Below are 20,139 nucleotides of genomic sequence, written 5' to 3' on the forward strand. Positions count from 1 at the left end.
CGCCCAGGAGGGGCCGGGTCAGCCCTAATGGCGGGTTACATAAGAAGCCCGATAAACATTCAAGATGATAGTTTACTAAATGTACATAAGGCCCAAAGGCCTGGGGCCGGCTTAAGGCCTGATATTGTAAACCGCCGTATGTAAGGAAAGACTTGTAAAGAAAGGCATGTAAGGGAAGTCACCAAGCCGGACACGATTATGAGCCGGCCGGGACTCTGTAGGCCACTAGGCGTCAACCCGTGTATATAAGGGGACGACCCGGTGGCGGTTTAGGGTAAGAAACAACCAAGTCGATAACCAAGCCGGCGAGTTGAGCCTCTTGGAGATCGAAACCTCAGCAATACCAATCCCAACTAGATGTAGGATTTTACCTTCATCGTAAGGGGCCGAACTAGTATAAAAACTCTCTCGTGTGTCCTTTGTCCCGATCAACCCCTTTAAGCTTCCTAGTGCGATGGCCCTACGACTAAGTCCTTGCTCTAGGACATCTGCCGTGTCAACTCCATGACATATCCGGTTTGTGACTTAGAGTCATCCGGATCAGTGTCAAAGCTTGCATCGACGTAACCGTTTACGACGAGCTCTTTGTCACCTCCATAAATGAGAAACATACCCTTATTCCTTTTCAGGTATTTCAGGATGTTCTTGACCGCTGTCCAGTGATCCACTCCTAGATTACTCTGGTACCTCCCTGCTAAACTAATAGCAAGGCACACATCAGGTCTGGTACATAGCATTGCATACATGATAGAACCTATGGCTGAGGCATAGGGAATGACTTTCATTTTCTCTCTATCTTCTACGGTGGTCGGGAATTGAGTCTGACTCAACTTCACACCTTGTAACACAGGCAAGAACCCTTTCTTTGCTTGATCCATTTTGAACTTCTTCAAAACTTTATCAAGAACATCAGTGCCAAAAATAAGTTGCACTATCATTATTAAACTTATATCTTTTGGCTTCAATACTATGTGTATGTGTATCACTACTATCAAGATTTACTAAAAATAGACCGCTCATCAAGGGTGCATGACCATAAAAGATATTACCCATATAAATAGAACAACCATTATTCTCCGATTTAAATGAATAATCGTCTCGCATCAAACAAGATCCAGATATAATGTTCATGCTTAACGCTGGCACCAAATAACAATTATTCAGGTCTAAAACTAACCCCGAAGGTAGATGTAGAGGTAGCGTGCCGACGGCGATCACATCAACTTTGGAACCATTTCCCACGCGCATTGTCACCTCATCCTTAGCCAATCTTCGCTTAATCCATAGCCCCTGTTTCGAGTTGCAAATATTAGCAACAGAACCAGTATCAAATACTCAGGCGCTACTACGAGCATTAGTAAGGTACACATCAATAACATGTATATCAAATATACCTTTCACTTTGCCATCCTTCTTATCCGCCAAATACTTGGGGTAGTTCCGCTTCCAGTGACCAGTCCCTTTGCAGTAGAAGCACTCAGTCTCAGGCTTAGGTCCAGACTTGGGCTTCTTCACTTGAGCAGCAACTTGTTTGTCATTCTTCTTGACCCTTCTTCCCTTTACCCTTCTTCTTGAAACTGGTGGTCTTGTTGACCATCAACACTTGATGCTCCTTCTTGATTTCTACCTCTGCAGCCTTTAGCATCGCGAAGAGCTCGGGAATTGTCTTATCCATCCCTTGCATATTATAGTTCATCATGAAGCTTTTGTAGCTTGGTGGTAGTGATTGAAGAACTCTGTCAATGACACTATCAACCACAAGATTAACTCCCAGCTGAGTCAAGTGATTGTGGTACCCAGACATTCTGAGTATGTGCTCACTGACAGAACTGTTCTCCTCCATTTTGCAGCTGTAGAACTTATTGGAGACTTCATATCTCTCAATCCGGGCATTTTCTTGAAATATTAACTTCAACTCCTGGAACATCTCATATGCTCCATGACGTTCAAAACATCCTTGAAGTCCCGGTTCTAAGCCATAAAGCATGGCACACTGAACTATCGAGTAGTCATCAGCTTTGCTCTGCCAGGTGTTCATAACATCTGGAGCTGCTCCTGCAGCGGGTTTGGCACCTAGCGGTGCTTCCAGGACGTAATTCTTCTGTGCAGCAATGAGGATAATCCTCAAGTTACGGACTCAGTACGTGTAGTTGCTACCATCATCTTTCAACTTAGCTTTCCTAGGAATGCATTAAAATTCAACGGAACAACAGCACGGGCCATTTATCTACAATAACATAGACATGCAAAATATTATCAGGTACTAAGTTCATGATAAATTAAAGTTCAATTAATCATATTTCTTAAGAACTCCCACTTAGATAGACATCCCTCTAATCATGTAAGTGATCACGTGATCCATATCAACTAAACCATGTCCGATCATCATGTGAGATAGAGTAGTTTTCAATGGTGAACATCACTATGTTGATCATATCTACTATATGATTCACGCTCGACCTTTCGATCTCAGTGTTCCGAGGCCATATCTGCATATGCTAGGCTCGTCAAGTTTAACCCGAGTATTCTGTGTGTGTAAAACTGGCTTGCACCCGTTGTATGTGAACGTAGAGCTTATCACACCCGATCATCACGTGGTGTCTCGGCACGACGAACTATAGCAACAGTGCATACTCAGGGAGAACACTTATACCTTGAAATTTAGTGAGAGATCATCTTCTAATGCTATCATAGTACAAAGCAAAATAAGATGCATAAAGGATAAACATCACATGCAATCAATATAAGTGATATGATATGGCCATCATCATTTTGTGCCTTTGATCTCCATCTCCAAAACACCATCATGATCACCATCGTCACCGACTTGACACCTTGATCTCCATCGTAGCATTGTTGTCGTCTCGCCAACTATTGCTTCCACGACTATCGCTACCACTTAGTGATAAAGTAAAGCAATTACATGGCGATTGCATTTCATACAATAAAGTGACAACCATATGGCTCCTGCCAGTTGCCGATAACTGTGTTACAAAACATGATCATCTCATACAACAATTTATATAATCACGTCTTGACCATATCACATCACAACATGCCCTGTAAAAACAAGTTAGACGTCCTCTACTTTGTTGTTGCAAGTTTTACGTGGCTGCTATGGGCTTAGCAAGAACCGTTCTTACCTACGCATCAAAAACCACAACCCGGTATAGTAATTGCTTTTTGATCTTCAGAAAGAACCCTGTTCATTGAATCTGATTCAACTAAAGTTGGAGAAACTAACACCTGCCAGCCACCTGTGTGCAAAGCACGTCGGTAGAACCAGTCTCATGAACGCGGTCATGTAATGTCGGTCCGGGCCGCTTCATCCAACAATACTGCTGAATCAAGAAACAACTAGTGACGACAAGCAATATGTATATACCCATGCCCACGACTCCTTTGTGTTCTACTCGTGCATATAACATCTACGCATAGACCTGGCTCGGATGCCACTGTTGGGGAACGTAGTATTTCAAAAAAATTCCTAAGATCACGCAAGATCTATCTAGGAGATGCATAGCAACGAGAGGGGAGAGTGTGTCTATGTACCCTCGTAGACCGAAAGCGCAAGCGTTAAGCAACGCGGTTGATGTAGTCGAACGTCTTCGCAATCCAACCGATCAAGTACCGAACATACGGCACCTCCGCGATCTACACATGTTCAGCTCGGTGACATTCCTCGAAATCTTGATCCAGCTGAGGCCGAGGGAGAGTTTCGTCAGCACAACGGCGTGGTGACGGTGATGATGAAGTTACCGACGCAGGGCTTCGCCTAAGCACTACGACGATATGACCGAGGTGTGTTTCTGTGGAGGGGGGCACCGCACACGGTTAAGAGAAACTTTGGTCTATCTTTAGGGTGCCCCCCTCCCACCTATATAAAGGGGGAGGGAGGAGGAGGCCGTCCAAGGGGAGGAGGCGCGCCATGCGGGGCAATCCTACTCCAAGTAGGATTCGCCCCCCCCCCCTTCCTATTCCAACAACGAGAAGGGGCAAGGTGAGGGAGGAGAGAAGGAAAGGGGGCCGACCCCCTAGTCCAATTCGGTTTGGGCTAGGGGGCGCCCTGCCTTGGACTGCCTCCTCTCTTCCACCAATAGGCCCATGAGGCCCAATAACCCCCCGTGGGGTTCCGGTAACCCCCTGGTACTCCGGAAAATACCCAATACACTTCAGAACTATTCCGGTGTCTGAATATAATCTTGCAATATATCAATATTTATGTCTCGACCATTTCGAGACTCCTCGTCATGTCCGTGATCTCATCCGGGACTAGGAACTACCTTCGGTACATGAAAACACATAAACTCATAATACCGATCGTCATCGAACGTTAAGCATGCGGACCCTACGGGTTCGAGAACTATGTAGACATGACCGAGACTCATCTCCGGTCAATAACCAATAGCGGAACCTGGATGTTCATATTGGCTCCCACATATTCTATGAAGATCTTTATCGGTCAAACCGCATAACAACATACGTTGTTTCCTTTGTCATCGGTATGTTACTTGCCCGAGATTCGATCGTCGGTATCATCATACCTAGTTCAATCTCATTACTGGCAAGTCTCTTTACTCGTTCTGTAATGCAACATCCCGTAACTAACTCATTATTCACATTGCTTGCAAGGCTTATAGTGATGTGCATTACCGAGAGGGCCCAGAGATACCTCTCCGACAATCAGAGTGACAAATCCTAATCTCGATCTATGCCAACTCAACAAACACCATTGAAGACACATGTAGAGCATCTTTATAATCACCCAGTTATGTTCTGATGTTTGATAGCACACTAAGTGTTCCTCTGGTATTCGAGAGTTGCATAATCTCATAGTCATAGGAACATGTATAAGTTATGGAGAAAGTAATAGCAATAAACTAAACGATCATAGTGCTAAGATAACGGATGAGTCATGTCAATCACATCATTCTCTAATGATGTGATCCCATTTATCAAGTGACAACTCATGTCTATGGTTAGGAAACTTAACCATCTTTGATTAACGAGCTAGTCAAGTAGAGGCATACTAGTGACACTCTGTTTGTATATGTATTCACACATGTACTAAGTTTCCGGTTAATACAATTCTAGCATGAATAATAAACATTTATCATGATATAAAGAAATATAAATAACAACTTTATTGTTGCCTCTAGGGCATATTTCCTTCACGGGGTTCATCGGAGATGAGGGACTCAAGTTTACCTAGGTTCGGCCCCTCACGGTGGAGGTAAAAACCTACTCCTGCTTGATTGCTATTGATGATGATCTCGATTACAAGGGTTTGCTTTCGCTACCTAGCTTTCGAGAGGTTGTAACCTGTCCCTCTATCTCCCAAGATCTTATCTTTATATAACAGTAGGGTCTTGTGTTACTGATGATTCCGGGTCATACTCTCACCTTGTATCCTACTCTATCTCATAATAATCTTGCCCTCCAAGTTAGAAAAGTCTATCTCCTAGGCCTCTTCGTGAGTCAGCTCGTAGGGCTCATGTGAGAGCCGGCATCCTGAGGTCAGGTCTCATTTTGGGCCTTCAATCTTTCTTCTGGTTTAGCTTCTCTGTGACCCGGAAGTGGTGTGACTCCTAGAGCATACAGGCTCAAGAACTGGGTTACACTATGTCGGGTCTCCTCCGGGGGGGAGATCCCCAACAACTTGCGGAGTGGGGATCGTGCGAGTGTGTGCACTCGGCCGTGGGCGGGATCGTGCACGCGGGCGGTTTCCAGAGGTGAGGGACGACCCTGACGTGCGAGCCCCGCACGTTAGCGAGATGGGGAGATAGAGCGGGGGCTGGCTAGGCTGGATCGCTGCTGGGCCAGCTTGGCTGGCTAGGCCCTTTTCTTTTTCTTTTATTTTTTTCTATTTTCGGTTGTCTTTTTCTCTTTTTTTGTTTCTTTCTAAATTCAAATCTGTTGAGAATTTGAATTTTATTCCAAAAGCAAAAGTGCTCTAAAATATATCTTGATATTCCTAAGCAACTGAACCTTTTGTTTGGGCATTTTGGACAAATAGTTACACACATTTGTTTCCCTTTTAATTTGAATTTGGTTTCAAAATCAAATGTGTTTCAAATCCAATTTGAAAAATTGGCAAAAGGTTAAACTCATTAATTGGACTTATGAAATTCACTCCCCTGCCAAATAATTGGAAAGCCCTTCTTTAATAATTTCCCTTGACCTTTGAATTGATTTCAAGATAAATTCAATTCAGTTGTTAGGAAAATCATTTTGGCTTGAATATTACTTGGGACTTACTAAGGATAGCTTTATGCCTAAATAATATTTCAAAATGATTTGATTTCAACCAAAGTCTGGCTAGGTCTCAACTAGTTGCATTAGGCTTTTAACCCTTCCTAAGCAGACAATCAAACAACAATCATGCAAATCAAGGTCAATCACAAGCAATCCTATGCATTCTTGGGTTGGGTGTTTACTAGAATTTTTTGAATTCCCTATGAAATTTTGAACATACCAGATTTAGGAAAAATCTGTGGTGTGACAATACACTCCTTCCCTCTCAGGAACATAAACTTTTGTTTGAAGTCAAACAATGGATAGTATGATCAAGTTGATCAAGTTTATATGAAAAATCATCAACACTTACAAATACTACATATAACTAAGATATTACGGGAATATATTCTGTTCATTACCCAACGATATTAATTTGATATGTGTAGTTCTTGGTATTCTTTCTTAGAAACTTTGTTAACCTTTGGGTCGTTTGACTCCAGACAAAATTGACATGCCTTCTTTCTAGGGGAGTGAGTAGAGAAGTTGAAATAAACCCGGGAAAACCAGGGAAATATTCATATATATAGAAGAGAAAAGGCAACAATACACGTGACCCTCTTTTCTTTCCGGAGCCATTCCAACTTGCTAAATGCGGCAATACGCGTAGGCGCCGCAGCTTTGCCAAGAGCGGCACGCAACGCCTGCTAGCAGCTACCGCACGTCTACACACCTATCCCCTACGTATTTTTCTTGTCGACGGAAGGCACCACCAGGCTGTATACACATCGCTGTACTGCGTCGCATACCCCAGCCCGGCGGTATTCTACCCTACCCCGGACGTGGACAAGTCGCCGGTCGACGATCCCGCCCGCGGTGCATGCAGAAAGAAAAACGCACACCCGGTGGCTGGCGATGGCCGTCCCTTTCGGCGCATGCAGCCCCGCACAAATGTCACCCGCACGGCGCCCCCACGCCGCACGTCCTCCGCTGCGCGGCGCGGCACGGCACCGCACCGCACCGCAAGGCGAGCGCGGCCCGAGCAAAGAGACGGGCCCGTTTGTCCCCGTCCCTCTCTGTGGGCTGGGCAGGCAAATGGCGTCACCCCCCGAGCCCTGTCCTCTCCTGCTGCGCCCCTCTCCCCCGGTCACGCCTTTGGCCCCATCCCATCCCTCCTCTGGATATTAGCTGTCATGGAAAGTGAGGCCAACAAACAATCTGCTAGGCGCACGCAGCCGCGCCATTCTCCACCGGCTCCACGTCACCTTTTCCGCGGCCTTTTCGCTTTGCTTGGTGCGGTCCGGGACGTGCGCCGGAGGATTTCGTGGGAGAATCCATTTCCGCAACGCCCGTCCGTCGTCACGCTCGGTCGGACAGATAGCGCGCCGCTGTTCTAATAAAGCATCCTTTTCCTTCCTTGTCTTAGAAAAAGAGAAATCTATCTATCTATTCTCAAAAAATAAAGAAGAGAGAAATCTATCTATATCTATCTGCAGCGTACGCGGCCGCTGCCGCTGGCCACCACCCGCTCCCTGCCCGCGTCTCTCTTCCTCTGTATATATAAATGCTCAGGGCCTCCCTGATCCCCAAATGTCCCAGGCCGGCCCCTCTCTCCCCACTCCTTCCTTAAACCCCCCATAACCCTTGTTCCTTTCCCTTCCAGTCTCGCTCCTCTTCTCCAGGTCTCTCCGGCTCCAAACACAAACGGCGAGGAGGCGCCGGAGCGAGCTGCCGTCGCGGCCCGCCACTGCCGGTGGAGTCGAGTCCCGAAGCTGGAGAAGTGGAGATAGAGCTTCCGCACCCTCTCGCCGGCGTTGATCAGAGTGCCTCTGCAGGTAAGACCCCGGCCGGCCTCTCTTTTAATCCAAAGAACCTCACGAAGCATGATGCAGTGATTAGTTAGCTAGCTTGCTATGTTCGTTTCGATCCTTAATTACTTCTCTTAAGCCACCAGTAAACTACCGAACGCTAGCTACCTGATGAAGCTAACCATACGGAGACCTCTTCTTTTTCTTGCTTGCCTGACTTGACCATGGCGCCGGCTTGAGACTTTAAGAGCGTAGCTGCCACACCAGCCATGGCGCCATGGCGGTCTTGTTTCCATCCGTTCTTTGAGAGAGGAAGAGAGAGAGGGGAGGAGCAGGCGGTGGCGTGTGTATGGCGCGAGCCACAGACGCGTATACGTACATACAGTACGTGTCAGCAGCCGCAGCGGGAGCGGGCGAGGGTCTCTCTACAGCTGGCTCCCGGGTGGACGTCTAGCTACGTCGGCGACCGGATTAATTAGACGCGACCCGACCCCGACCAGACGCGCGCTTAATTAAGCGCCAGGGTGGTTGATTAGGCGCCGGATATGCATGTACTCCTACACGAACATAAACAAACGCCCCGGCCCGTGATTGCGTCGCGACGAGGCAAGTACGCAGCGGCATTCATTACGGCTGGTAGACCAGTGACAAAACGTACTCTCATTACAAACAAACAGTACTAATACTTTCGACAGAAGAAAAAAAAAGGTAACAGTGAGTGCACTAGTACTACGGTACTAGCACCGTGGCATGGAGACACGAGGGAAAGCCCTACCGCTCGAGCGCGCGCATGCATTGCTAGTTGACAAATTCGTCAATCATCTTTTCTGTTACCAGCATCGCATCATCGACGGGACAAAGCGTCTTGTCCTTTCCTCTTTCCCAGCTTCCTTCCACACTTCACCCACCTGCCCTGCCACCCCCTTTCTCTCGTCTCATCTCATCTCATCTCAGGTAAACCAAAAAAGAAAAGTGTACCAGGCCATGCATCCATACAAAGCCCATAATACCTTTACAGCAAAAAAGGTGAAACCAAAGCTAGCCAAAGAAACGACAGAAATCAAAGTAATTTCCCCAGTGTAAACAGTAGGACTATACTGCTAGAGTTGCCTTGCTGCTTTCCAAATGGAATGATCAAGGCGGGCAGGTGGGCTAACTTTGACAGGGTCCAAATAAGCCCATTGCTCCTGTACCTAGTCAATGGGCCTGTAGCCCGATGGAATCCCCGGAATGGTGCACAAATGGAAGGGAGCCGCGGGTACAGCAATGCCACTGCACGCTGGCCACCCTGAACAAAATGTATTAGCTGGCGCCTTGTTGTCTTCCTTCCCTTCCTTCCCAACCGACGGATGGGGCCCCCGAACTGGCCGGGACGTGATGACGAAGCGTACTCCTATGCTATGCTACCTACATATGTGGTACTCGTGCTGGTTGATCATCACAAGCCAGAGGCCACTACACGCCCAAGGACATCGATCACGTTTGTTTCTACTGTCGGATTGATCATTAAGTCCGTTGCCTACCGCTTTTGTACGAATATTGTGCTGTAAAGTGTATACCCTCCTGGTATTATCGTACACATGTTTTACATTGTTGTTTTTTCTGCCTATGCTACACCCTTTGTTTGGGTTTGTAAGGCATGCATTTATTTCTTTTCTGAAAAAAATTATCATTAATCTGACAATCAATGTTACACAAAGTATAATTTTGAATCTAAATTTAATGATATGATTTTTGTGGCACACATACAACTAATATTCTATTAATCAAATTAATGTTCTATTTTTAATAGCATGTTTGGGTCTTACAAGCTCGAACGGATGAAGTAGTTACAATGATTTACAATGAAATAAATCGAGAAAGTATAGGTAAAGTGCAGCGATTCGGTGCCCAGGTGCAAACAATAATCAATTAAAATAGTAACCCTAGATACTCAAATGCATGATGTGCGTGCAAAATTATTTAGGGTGGTCGTGGCAAAAAAGAATGTCTGTGAAAGAAACTTTGAAAATATACATTGTTTAGGCCCGATATTTTTTCTATAGCTCCTTGAATGTCCAAACACTACGAAATTTTAACGCTCTTTATGCACTAACGCATCTAAGCCAAAAAATTCAGTTTTTCTTTTACTTTTTTTAAATTTATTCTTCATCGGGTGTAGATGAGCCCGAATTTAGACCTGAATTACCGTTAGATTACCATTAATACACAGGCTTCCGTTCATTTTTAACACATGGTGGACCAACTGTTCGTATCACACTACACATGCATGAGACATAATATTAAGTTTCATGCATTACCGTTTATCGTTAGATTACCATTTATTCTTCAGTAATATCTAAGGGCTATTTCTAACAAGATGGACATCATATTGAGTTTCATTCATGAGACACAATTATAACCGTGTACTGTGCACAATATTCTTCATATCACAGTACACATGCATCTGTAACCAGGTGCTCATGATATCCCTGCAAGTGTCCTTGCAAGTGTTTTGGACTCGCACGTTATCCAGCGCTGATAGATAAGGATCAGGATCAAAGTAGATTATTAATTAGCTTTGACCCGGTCTGCTTCCTGATGACGTTCATCAGCTCCACTCGGAAGACAAAAGCCTCGTAACCTCGTGATAAGGTAAGCAGTAAGGCCACGAATAGTGGAATAGTAGTACCGTTTTTCTTTGCCCTACCCCTCTGTGTATACTACGAACAGGAGACTAGGAGTACCACATTATTCTACTGCCTCACAATGAAGAGCTTCGGATAAGGGCCAAGTACCCAACTGGCGGCATTGGAAACGGACAAAGTTGTCAATTGATAAAAGATTGCATGCGGCCGCTGCTTGAGAAATGCGAATCGGCAGCCAAAGAACACTAGGCCAGCACTCCAGACCAAAAATTGGAGGGAACTTGAGCACCAGTCTAGAGATTCCATTTTCCTCGGCACTGTTTGGGTTATAATTTCCAGGAGGGAAACAAAAAGCTTCTGGCTTTCGGCCGGGGAATAGAAGAAGGATTCTTGACGCTCATGATACCTTTGACCGTCCCTTGGCATGCCGCTTCCATTATTGTTACTTGCGCAGCAGTTGAGTAGGAGCTCGTATAAAACTAAAACTAGGTTTTGTTTATCTGAGACTGAAACCAGACCCGCTTGTGAGTAGATAATGGGAGAGTGATTTCCATGAAACCGACCTCTGAACTAACGACTACGGTTGTAAAAGTCAGCTTTTACTTGAGACGGAGGGCTAGCTCGTATAGTCATACAAAAACGCTCCTGGTTTTCAGCAGGGAAAAAGGGGCGAACGTACGCGTAGCCAGCAGCGGTAGCGGGGGAGGAAGATGATGATGACTCAAGTGGCCAACCACAGCAAGAGGAACCACACCGACGGCTACTTCAGCGGGAAGCAGCAGCAGCAGCAGCAGCAGGCCGGCGCCGCCACCGCCACCAGCAGCGGCTCGGAGGAGTTCGGCCGCATGGGGTCCAAGAAGCCGAGGAGCGCCAGCCCCAGGGGCAGCGGCGGCCCCATTTCTCCCAGGGTACGTACGGCTAAGTTTGCACGTCGACCTTCATGCCTGTAAATTAGCTGCTGAAGTGATTTTGTTGTGATCTCGCAGGAGAAGAAGGACAAGGTCGGCGAGAGAGTGGCGGCGCTGCAGCAGCTCGTGTCGCCATTTGGGAAGGTATTTGTTCGCTTCTCATCTCTGCAAAGCAGCTCGCTTGGAATGGAAGATTGTGCATTTTTGGTCGTGTCCCTAACCTCGGCGCGTTTGGCAGACGGACACGGCTTCTGTTCTTCAGGAGGCGTCGGGCTACATCAAGTTCCTGCACCAGCAGCTCGAGGTTCTTAGCTCCCCGTACATGCGCCCTCCTCCGGCGCCCGGCGCCGAGCCTGAGGTGAGAGAGGGCTCACGCTGTTATTTTAGCTGATCGTTGCACACTATTCTGAAATTCCCTGAACATTCTGAACATGATAAACTCTGACAGAAGTATAAACCGCAGTGTATGCTTTTTTATTTGTGCTGAAGGAATGCATCATCGTATAATGGTTTTGCCATGGTCGATGCAGGACCCCGAGCACTACAGCCTGCGGAACCGCGGCCTGTGCCTGGTGCCGGTGGAGCAGACGCTGCAGCTGACCCAGAGCAACGGGGCCGACCTCTGGGCGCCGGTGAACACCAGCAGGCGCACCTGAAGCGAAGCCCGAGGCAGGCCTCGACGGCGGCGATGGCCGCACTGCGTGGCAGGGGTAGAATTCCGGTGCAAGCGCGCGCATGCGCATGGCTGACCCAATTCGGTCAATCTCCTAACACAATCGTTTCGTTTCGTTTCGTTTCCGTGAACCTCAATCAGCAGACCCTGTGCTGGCGCCGGTAGTATGTAATGTGTAATCGTCGTGTATAGCGAGACGACGCACCGCCGATCGATCGATCGTGGTCGAGTCGTTGCGTCAGTGACTATGTGCATGTGGTTTAACATGGTAGCGACCTGTTGCTGTCGCCGACTAATCATCAAAATCAGCAGTTCCATTCATGCCCGTCCGTGCTCATCAACCCTTGTAGTACTAGAGAGTATCACTATGCGGTGCGTGCATTTGTGTGGGATGCGATTCTCCGGGTCCCTGTCGCCTGTCGGCGCCATGTTCAGGTGTGCTGAAAAACTGCATTTAGGCGCCCTGCGTGTCTTGTGTCGGCGGATAGTTCCTTAAATCAGCGAACAGGGCCATTAGGGCACATGTGGGTGATTAGGGATTAATGCTAAAACCTGCATTTGGGTAGTTGGTCATGTGTCGGTAGACAGTTTGTGAAATACTCCCGCACGTGTTTTTAGGGTAGTGGCATGAAAGAAGACTGGACCCAAGTAGATCCATTGAAGGCCACTACCGATCGAATCCTATGAGATCCATCGGAGACACGCCTCCATATGTCCTTCTACAGCGCTATACGCATTACCAGAACGGGGCAAGACGGGGAGAACCTTATTTCATTTTCTGAGAGCCGTCGTCGTCTCGTCTTTCTGAACATGACAAAAACCCTAAACAAACTAAAAAACACCTAAAACGGAGCAAGATCCTCCCGTCGGCAAGTGTCGGGTTCCACCGTTCCTCCATGGCCCTAGGCCCATCGGACACGAGGCAGACCAGCGTCAACGCGACTAAAGGTAGAGGAACCATAAGTTTTTTCTTGGAAGAGGAGGTCGTAGCTGTGTCAAGCATACATGCCTGCCTATGTATCACTGAAGACGCTATGTCAAGGAACACACCACTTATAGAACAATTAAACTTAACAAGTGTACAATTGGTAAGGAAACAAAAACTAGAAGAAAAAACTTGAAACATGAGCATCATGATCAAAACAAACTCAAAAATAACTAACACCGTCGCCACCACAATGTGAGGCCGAAGTATTGAAGGCCAATCCACTGTATCAGGAGCAAAAGGTCCGTTAGTATCGGTGCTAGGACTCGCACGCTGTGATGTCAATGCTTCAAGGCGATTCAAACATGTAGAAATTTGTATCTAAAATTGCAAAAAAATCAACCATCTCTTGCTAAAGTTGTGATGTCACATAACACCATAGCTTTGTTTGTAGCACCGTCACTATGGTTCATGCAACGAAAGCATCACAAACACAAACTCTTGTTACATGGTAGCAGAGCACAAGGCCCTTCCATGAGATGTTTCGTATTTTAGATTGTTTTTACATAACTTATAGAAAAGAAACATAAAATCCGAAAAGATTGTACTATCCATACAATTTTTTGCATAAAATCAAAGCTCCTCCCCCCCCCCTTTGGAAATTGGTGTGCATGTTGCATCCCATCCAGAGGGATCAATTACAAAATTATGAACTTTTAGGTCCCGTAGAAATTTGTTTGGAATTTAAATCTTAATTATTTTTTGACTACTTTAATTTCAAGTAAAATTTCCATGTCATCTAAATTTCTGCAATCCAAGAAGCCATAACTTTCCCTCGTTGGTTTTCACATTGATGTCTAGATAGGGTTGCTCTTATTCTTCACTCAGCGCGAAGAATGCTACCCAAGACGTGTGGTGGGCCAACAACCCATGTAGTGCCTCATGTGCTTGGGAGAACATTTATTTTGGTTTACTTTATGCTTTTTTTATTTCTATCGGACTTCCATCAATTACAAAATTATGAGCTCTGAGCTCTGATAGAAACCTATTTGGCATAATACTAATTATCTCCTGACAACTTTAATATTAACTAAATTTGCCATGTTTTCTAAATTTCTACAATCCAAGAGGCCATAATTTTCCCATGTTGATTTTCACAATGATTTCTGAATAGGGTTGCTCCTATTCTTCACTCATCGTGGAGAATACCCCGCAAAATGTGCGGTGGGCCAACCACCCATGTAGTGCTTCATGCGCTTGGGAGGACATTTATTTCGGCCGGTTTATGCCTTCTTTTATTTCTACTGGTCTTTTATTTCCTTAATTATGATTTTTAAAATGCTTTATATTTCAAAACTATTTCATGAATTTGAAAAATATCCAACAAAATTCGTGTGCATGTTGCATCCCATCTAGAGGCATCAATTACGAAATTATGAGCTTTTAGGTCCTGTAGAAATCTGTTTGGCATTTAAATCTTAAATATTTTCTAACAACTTTAGTTTTAACTACAATTTTCCATGTTTTCTAAATTTCTGCAATCTAAGAGGCCATATTTTTTCCTTGTTTTTTTCGCAATGATGTCTAAATTGAGTTGCTCCTATTCTTGACTCATCGCGGAGAATACTTCCCAAAACCTGCGGTGGGTCCAGGATTTCCGGCAATACGCTTTCAGTGGGAGGAGACGTTCCCGTCGACGACGAGTCGCCTACGGTGACTTCGTAAATCTCAAGATGATATGCCGGCTCAGTCTCTCGGAGGTGCTCATAGGGGTAGGGTGTGCGTGTGTGCGTTCATAGGGATGAGTGTACGCGCGTGTATATGAGCGCTTGTGTCTGTACTGATGCTCAAAAAAAAACCTGTGGTGGGTCAACGACCCATGTAATGGCCTCCTGTGCTTGGGAGGACATTTATTTTGGCCGGTTTTTGTCATTTTTATTTCTACCGTTCTTTTATTTTTTCAAAAAAAATCCTCAAAGGCATCAATTAGAAAATTATGAGCTTTCCGGCCCGGTAGAAATCTGCTTGGCATTTAAATCTTTATTATTTGCTGACAACTTTAATTCTAACTAAATTTTCCTTGTTTTCTAAATTTCTGCAATCCAAGAGGCCATAATTTTTCCACATTGATTTTCGCAATGAAGCCTGAATATGGTTGCTCCTATTCTTCACTCACCGGGAAGAATACTCCCCAAAATGTACGGTGGGCCAATGACCCATGTAGTGCTTCGTCGCTTGGGAGGACATTTATTTTGGCCATTTTTATTTCAACCGGTCTTTTATTTTTTTTTAAATCCTGATTTTCGAAGTACTTGAACATTTTAAAAATATTCATGAATTTGAAAAATGTCCAACCGAAAAAATAAAATAAAATCTTCACATTTTTAAAAATGTTCATGGAATCACTAAATTATAGAAAAGTACAAAATAGGAACCATCACTAATAAAACCAAAACAAATGTTGCGCCCTATAGAAAATTGTGTATGAATTTAAAAAAGAAAAAGAAAAATGCTCTTAGGTTGTCAGTTGTGTGGTGCGAGGCAAAGAAGCTAAATGAAGTGAGGCCCGCATGAGGTCATGGTTTGGGAAGGATAGAAAGTTGCTACTCCCTCCAGTTCATATTAATTCTCGCTAGTTTAGTACCAATTTTATACAAAGTTGTACTCCCTCCATCCCAAAATGTAAGACGTTTTTTGACACTACCATAGTATTAAAAAAGGTCTTACTTTTCGGGAAGGAGGGAGTATTAAACTAGCGACAATTGACATGGATCAGAGGGTGTAATAGTAGGATATTCCGTTCTCAATAGAAACATCTGTCATTTTTTACTCTCTAGAATAAAGCCCATGAAACTAGCCCACCTTTATTGGGCTAACCTTCTAATTTTAACTAAAATTTCCACATTTTCTAAATTTCTGCATTCCAAGAGGCCATACTTTTTTCCTCGTTGGTTTCTTCAATGATATCTGTATAGGGTTGCTCCTATTTTTCACTCATTGAGAAGAATATTCCCCAAAATGTGCGGTGGGCTAAAGATCCATGTAGCACTTTGTGCACTTGGAGGACATTTATTTCGGCCGATTCATGCCTTTTTTAATTCTACCGGTCTTTATTTTTTAATCATGATTTTATAAATATTTTTACATTTTAAAAATATTCATAACTTTGAAAAATTCAGCTCACAAAAAAATTAAAATATTCACAGTTTTAAAAATATCCATGGAATCATTAATAAAGTTTGAAAAACAAATGTCGCACCAGGTAGAAAATTGTGGACTAATAAAAAAAGAAAAGAAAAACACTCCTTTTTTTAGAGAGAGAAAAAACGCTCTTAGGTTGTCACTTGTACGGTGTGAGGTGAATAAGCTAAATGGACTAAGGCCCATGTGAGGTCGTGGTTTGGGAACAATATAAAATTGCTACACCCTCCGATCCATATAAGTTGTTGTTGACTTAGTACTACTACAATATTCTTTGTACTAAATCAGTGACAATTAATATGGATCGGAGGGAGTACTATTTTGTACAACGAGCATAGAATAGGAAATTTCCGCTCTCAATAGAAAACTAGCCCACCTTTATTGGGCTAACCATCTCTAAAAGGAAAATGGGCTTTACCTGGAGTGTTCACGCCAACTTTTTCTTTCGACAAGTTCTATTCAATCAAACCAAACCAGGTCCAAATCAACTGGAGGACACGTTTAATTTCGTGCCGGCACTCGGTGTTAATTGCATGGCACCGAGGCGAACTGAAGCCACGGACTGTGCCGACATGGCCCCAAGAACGACTGTTTGTCCTTTAAAAAAAGAACGACTGTTTGCTAGGAATCCGAGCCTGGAAAATTCTGGACGAGGCGAGGCTCGTCGAATTTCACTGATACTACTTTGAAACGAGAGGCTCAAAGCAATCAGGTCCCTTCACATCGACAATTCTGGATATATGTATTTCAGTGTGAAGCTCACGAACCTCGACATGACATGGTTCTCGACTTCTCCTCCTGTCGCCGGGTCCAAATTATCCAGCCTGTCCGTGGCTCCGTGCGGACATCTGCGAGGCTGTGGCTGAAGCTAGTGCCCAGCGTCAACCTCTGTTCATCAATGCGGCGGGACGGGTGACATGTTGAGCGGACCCATCAAATCCACTGCAAAATCCCAGTGGGCCTTAATTCGAGAATTCAGCTGATCGGTCTGTAACTCAATGGTCCAAGCGTCTCGAAAAATTTGGTCCAAAAAGTGCTCCTGCATGTACAAATGAGCACCAGGAGCTACGAACGGCGCAGAGGGACTCACCCGTCGGTGGACCGGGCCTTGAATGTGAACGTGAATCTTGTCATTCCGTTCGCTCACACTCATAAATTCCTCAAGTGCTCCAAAAAGAACTTATTTAGACTATGTCTTTATTTATTTTATCATGAAAAAAACATGTAAAAGCATGAGAAGTTTGGGAAGGACGTTTGCCTGCTTTCATGGCTCGGATGCGTCGTGCCATTCAGTTGCTCCAGCGGAGCGCTCCGTACAAGGGTGTTTGGTGGCCTTGCCTCCGCTACATGGACGATGATGTCCTTCGGATACGTTCATGACGCGCCCTTTGAAAACGAACTCGACGTGAAACTTAGGCGCGTGTTTGGTGTTGAGTGCACGTTCGGCGCAGACATGACACATCACGCCTCACCCCCCCCGGCCCCAAAATATCGTCCTGAAATGTGGCTAGGGATGCAGCCTCGGACGCCGTTAGGTCCTCGGGCTAGAGACAGGTGTCGCCAACTCAAACGGTGCCCGCCGAGGAAGTTCGCCGGATGCAAGCAGCGGCCGTCAGTCAGAGCAACTACAACGGAGCGACCTATTTTGTTGGTGGCCATTTATTTGGGTCGGTGCGAACAAAAAAGCCGGTCCAACGGCCGACCCAAACGGACGCGCGTCCGTTTTCGTCCGCCTGCCGACCCATTCCCGACCCATTTTTAAACCTGATTTGCGTCGGCGCGGACACAAAATGGACGCGTGCGCGCTCGTTCTCTTTCCTTATCGGGCCCGCTGGACGGTGGCACATTGGATTCACACACTCGCCCGCCTGCTACGTCGCCGACGCCGCCGGTCATTTTTTCAGATTAAAATGGATACATAGATAGTTCTAGCGTACACATATAAAAGAAAAAGACCACTACTCGTCGCTTTCTGACTCTTGACTCGATGATGTTCTCCTCCGACGTTTGAAGGTAGGCGTCAGCAAGCTGCTCGTTTTCAAAGTCTCAATCCGAAGTTTCTCGTAGCTTCAGTTTCAATTGAGCTACCTGCTTCCGCGAACGCTTGTCCTCCCGATAGGCGGCTCGCTCCCTCCTCCTCGCGTCCCTCTCCGATCTCAATTGCTTGTAGAACTGGCGCTCGTCGACGATGTCCTGCGGGTAGCCTCCGCGCCACACCACCAAGGCTTCCACGTCCTTCTCTGCGATGGCGAGGCGACGCTGCCGCCTCCAGTGGACACGACGATCCTCGTCGGTGAAAAGCCGCGGGAGAGGCGCCAGATCCTGCGCCCGCTGGCTCGACACGTTGGGAAAATTCATATCCCGACGAGGCCTCAGGAGACGCCACGCCGCCGCGTCGTGCCCGCGGGCCGCCTCCTCTGCGGTGTCGAAGGTGCCGAGGACGAGACGTTTCTCGCGAAACCAGATCTCGACGAAGAAGGCACCGGAGCGGCGCTCGCGGACTCCACGAAAATTCGAAGCGCCCAGGCGGCGGATCGACATGGTGACGCAGAGGCGGAGAGAGTGGGCAGCCGACAGAGTGTGGAGGGAGCGCCTTCTTTATAACGAGCGCCGGCCGCGGGGCGCGCGCGAATCTTTCCGTGCGCTGGAGCGCCAAAATCAGCATACGCTAGGCCGCTTTCCCCGCGCGCGAATCTTTCCCACGCGCTGAAGCGCTAGAATTAGGACGACGGCACGATATTAAACACGTGCGGTCATGAAAATGGGTTGGTCCGTTAGACACACTGCCGACCCAAAACTAAAAGCGGGCGGACGACGGGCGGAGACCGACCCAAACGAACAAAAAACGAACAAAAACATCATCCATTTGAGTCGGCCCGATGAAGTTGCTCTCAGACTCCCGTGAGTTCTGGATGCCGTTCGCATCCGTGACCAGCCGCGATCGTCCCCTGACGAACGGAACGCATTAGTCCATGGTGAACCTCTGCTAAACCTGCGATGAATAGGTCAGAGTTCCCTAAGCAAACTCTGAACCAAGTTTAATGACCAGACCCGATGAGGTGACCTACCACCTTCCTGTTTGTACTCGTGCCTCGCGTCCGTCCTCTGAGCGTAGGCGGCACGGCTTTTCCTGCAAGCCGCTCGATGGATCGTATTAACTCTCTCTCAGTTTACAGAGCGTACGCGTGCTCCTAGATTATTAATTTGACCAACTTAATACAGGTTATATATTATAAAAAATATATCAATATAAATTTCAGATGCTCTATTTTCAAACCGTATAATTTCTGTGTTATATAATTTATATTAAGGTGATAAAATTGGCAACCTAGGTATAGGCATAGGATTTATAAACTGAAACGGAGGTAGTACTACGAGAGCAGACCAACCAGTCGATTATCACGAACGTACCACAGCAAGCAATTACACCGGTGCGTGATGCGCGACGTGACGTTAGCGTCTCCCCTTTCGTGCATGCACGAGAGCCCGCCCAAACCGCAAACGAAAGAAAGATCTCCCACATCACATTCGGAGTCCTGCTTCACACGCCGCGAGCCCGCAACGTGACAACTGGGAGTGGGAGGGGAGCTCAGCTCAGCGCCACCGCACAATTTCCCAACCTTCAGTTCCCGCGAGATTTCGCCGTCTCCGAGGGCCCCCGCCCCGCCGTCCCCGTCCACCCAAAATCAAATCGAAGCCAAATCAAATTCCCGGTCGCGGCGAGAGGCACTGCTCATCAGTGACCGGCCGTCGCCTAACCGCA

The 20,139-nt window shown here is 46.2% G+C and overlaps 1 protein-coding gene across 2 annotated transcripts; it reads left to right on the plus strand.

Annotated features, from left to right (window-relative positions):
* Positions 1–7,783: 7,783 nt before the first annotated feature.
* Positions 7,784–12,571, plus strand: LOC125538839 (transcription factor bHLH153-like). Of its 2 annotated transcripts, none has more exons than XM_048702144.1 (5): positions 7,784–8,069; positions 11,329–11,577; positions 11,656–11,721; positions 11,816–11,935; positions 12,108–12,571. In XM_048702144.1, exons 2-5 carry the CDS (start codon positions 11,380–11,382, stop codon positions 12,231–12,233), a joined length of 510 nt encoding a protein of 169 aa, XP_048558101.1. In that variant the 5' UTR covers positions 7,784–8,069; positions 11,329–11,379; the 3' UTR covers positions 12,234–12,571. The 2 variants fall into 2 exon arrangements, with proteins under 2 accessions (XP_048558101.1, XP_048558100.1); XM_048702143.1 differs by having other exon boundaries at positions 7,793–8,069; positions 11,326–11,577.
* Positions 12,572–20,139: the final 7,568 nt, after the last annotated feature.

Source organism: Triticum urartu, chromosome 2 (genome assembly GCF_003073215.2).
Source record: "Triticum urartu cultivar G1812 chromosome 2, Tu2.1, whole genome shotgun sequence".
Lineage (NCBI taxonomy): Eukaryota > Viridiplantae > Streptophyta > Magnoliopsida > Poales > Poaceae > Triticum > Triticum urartu.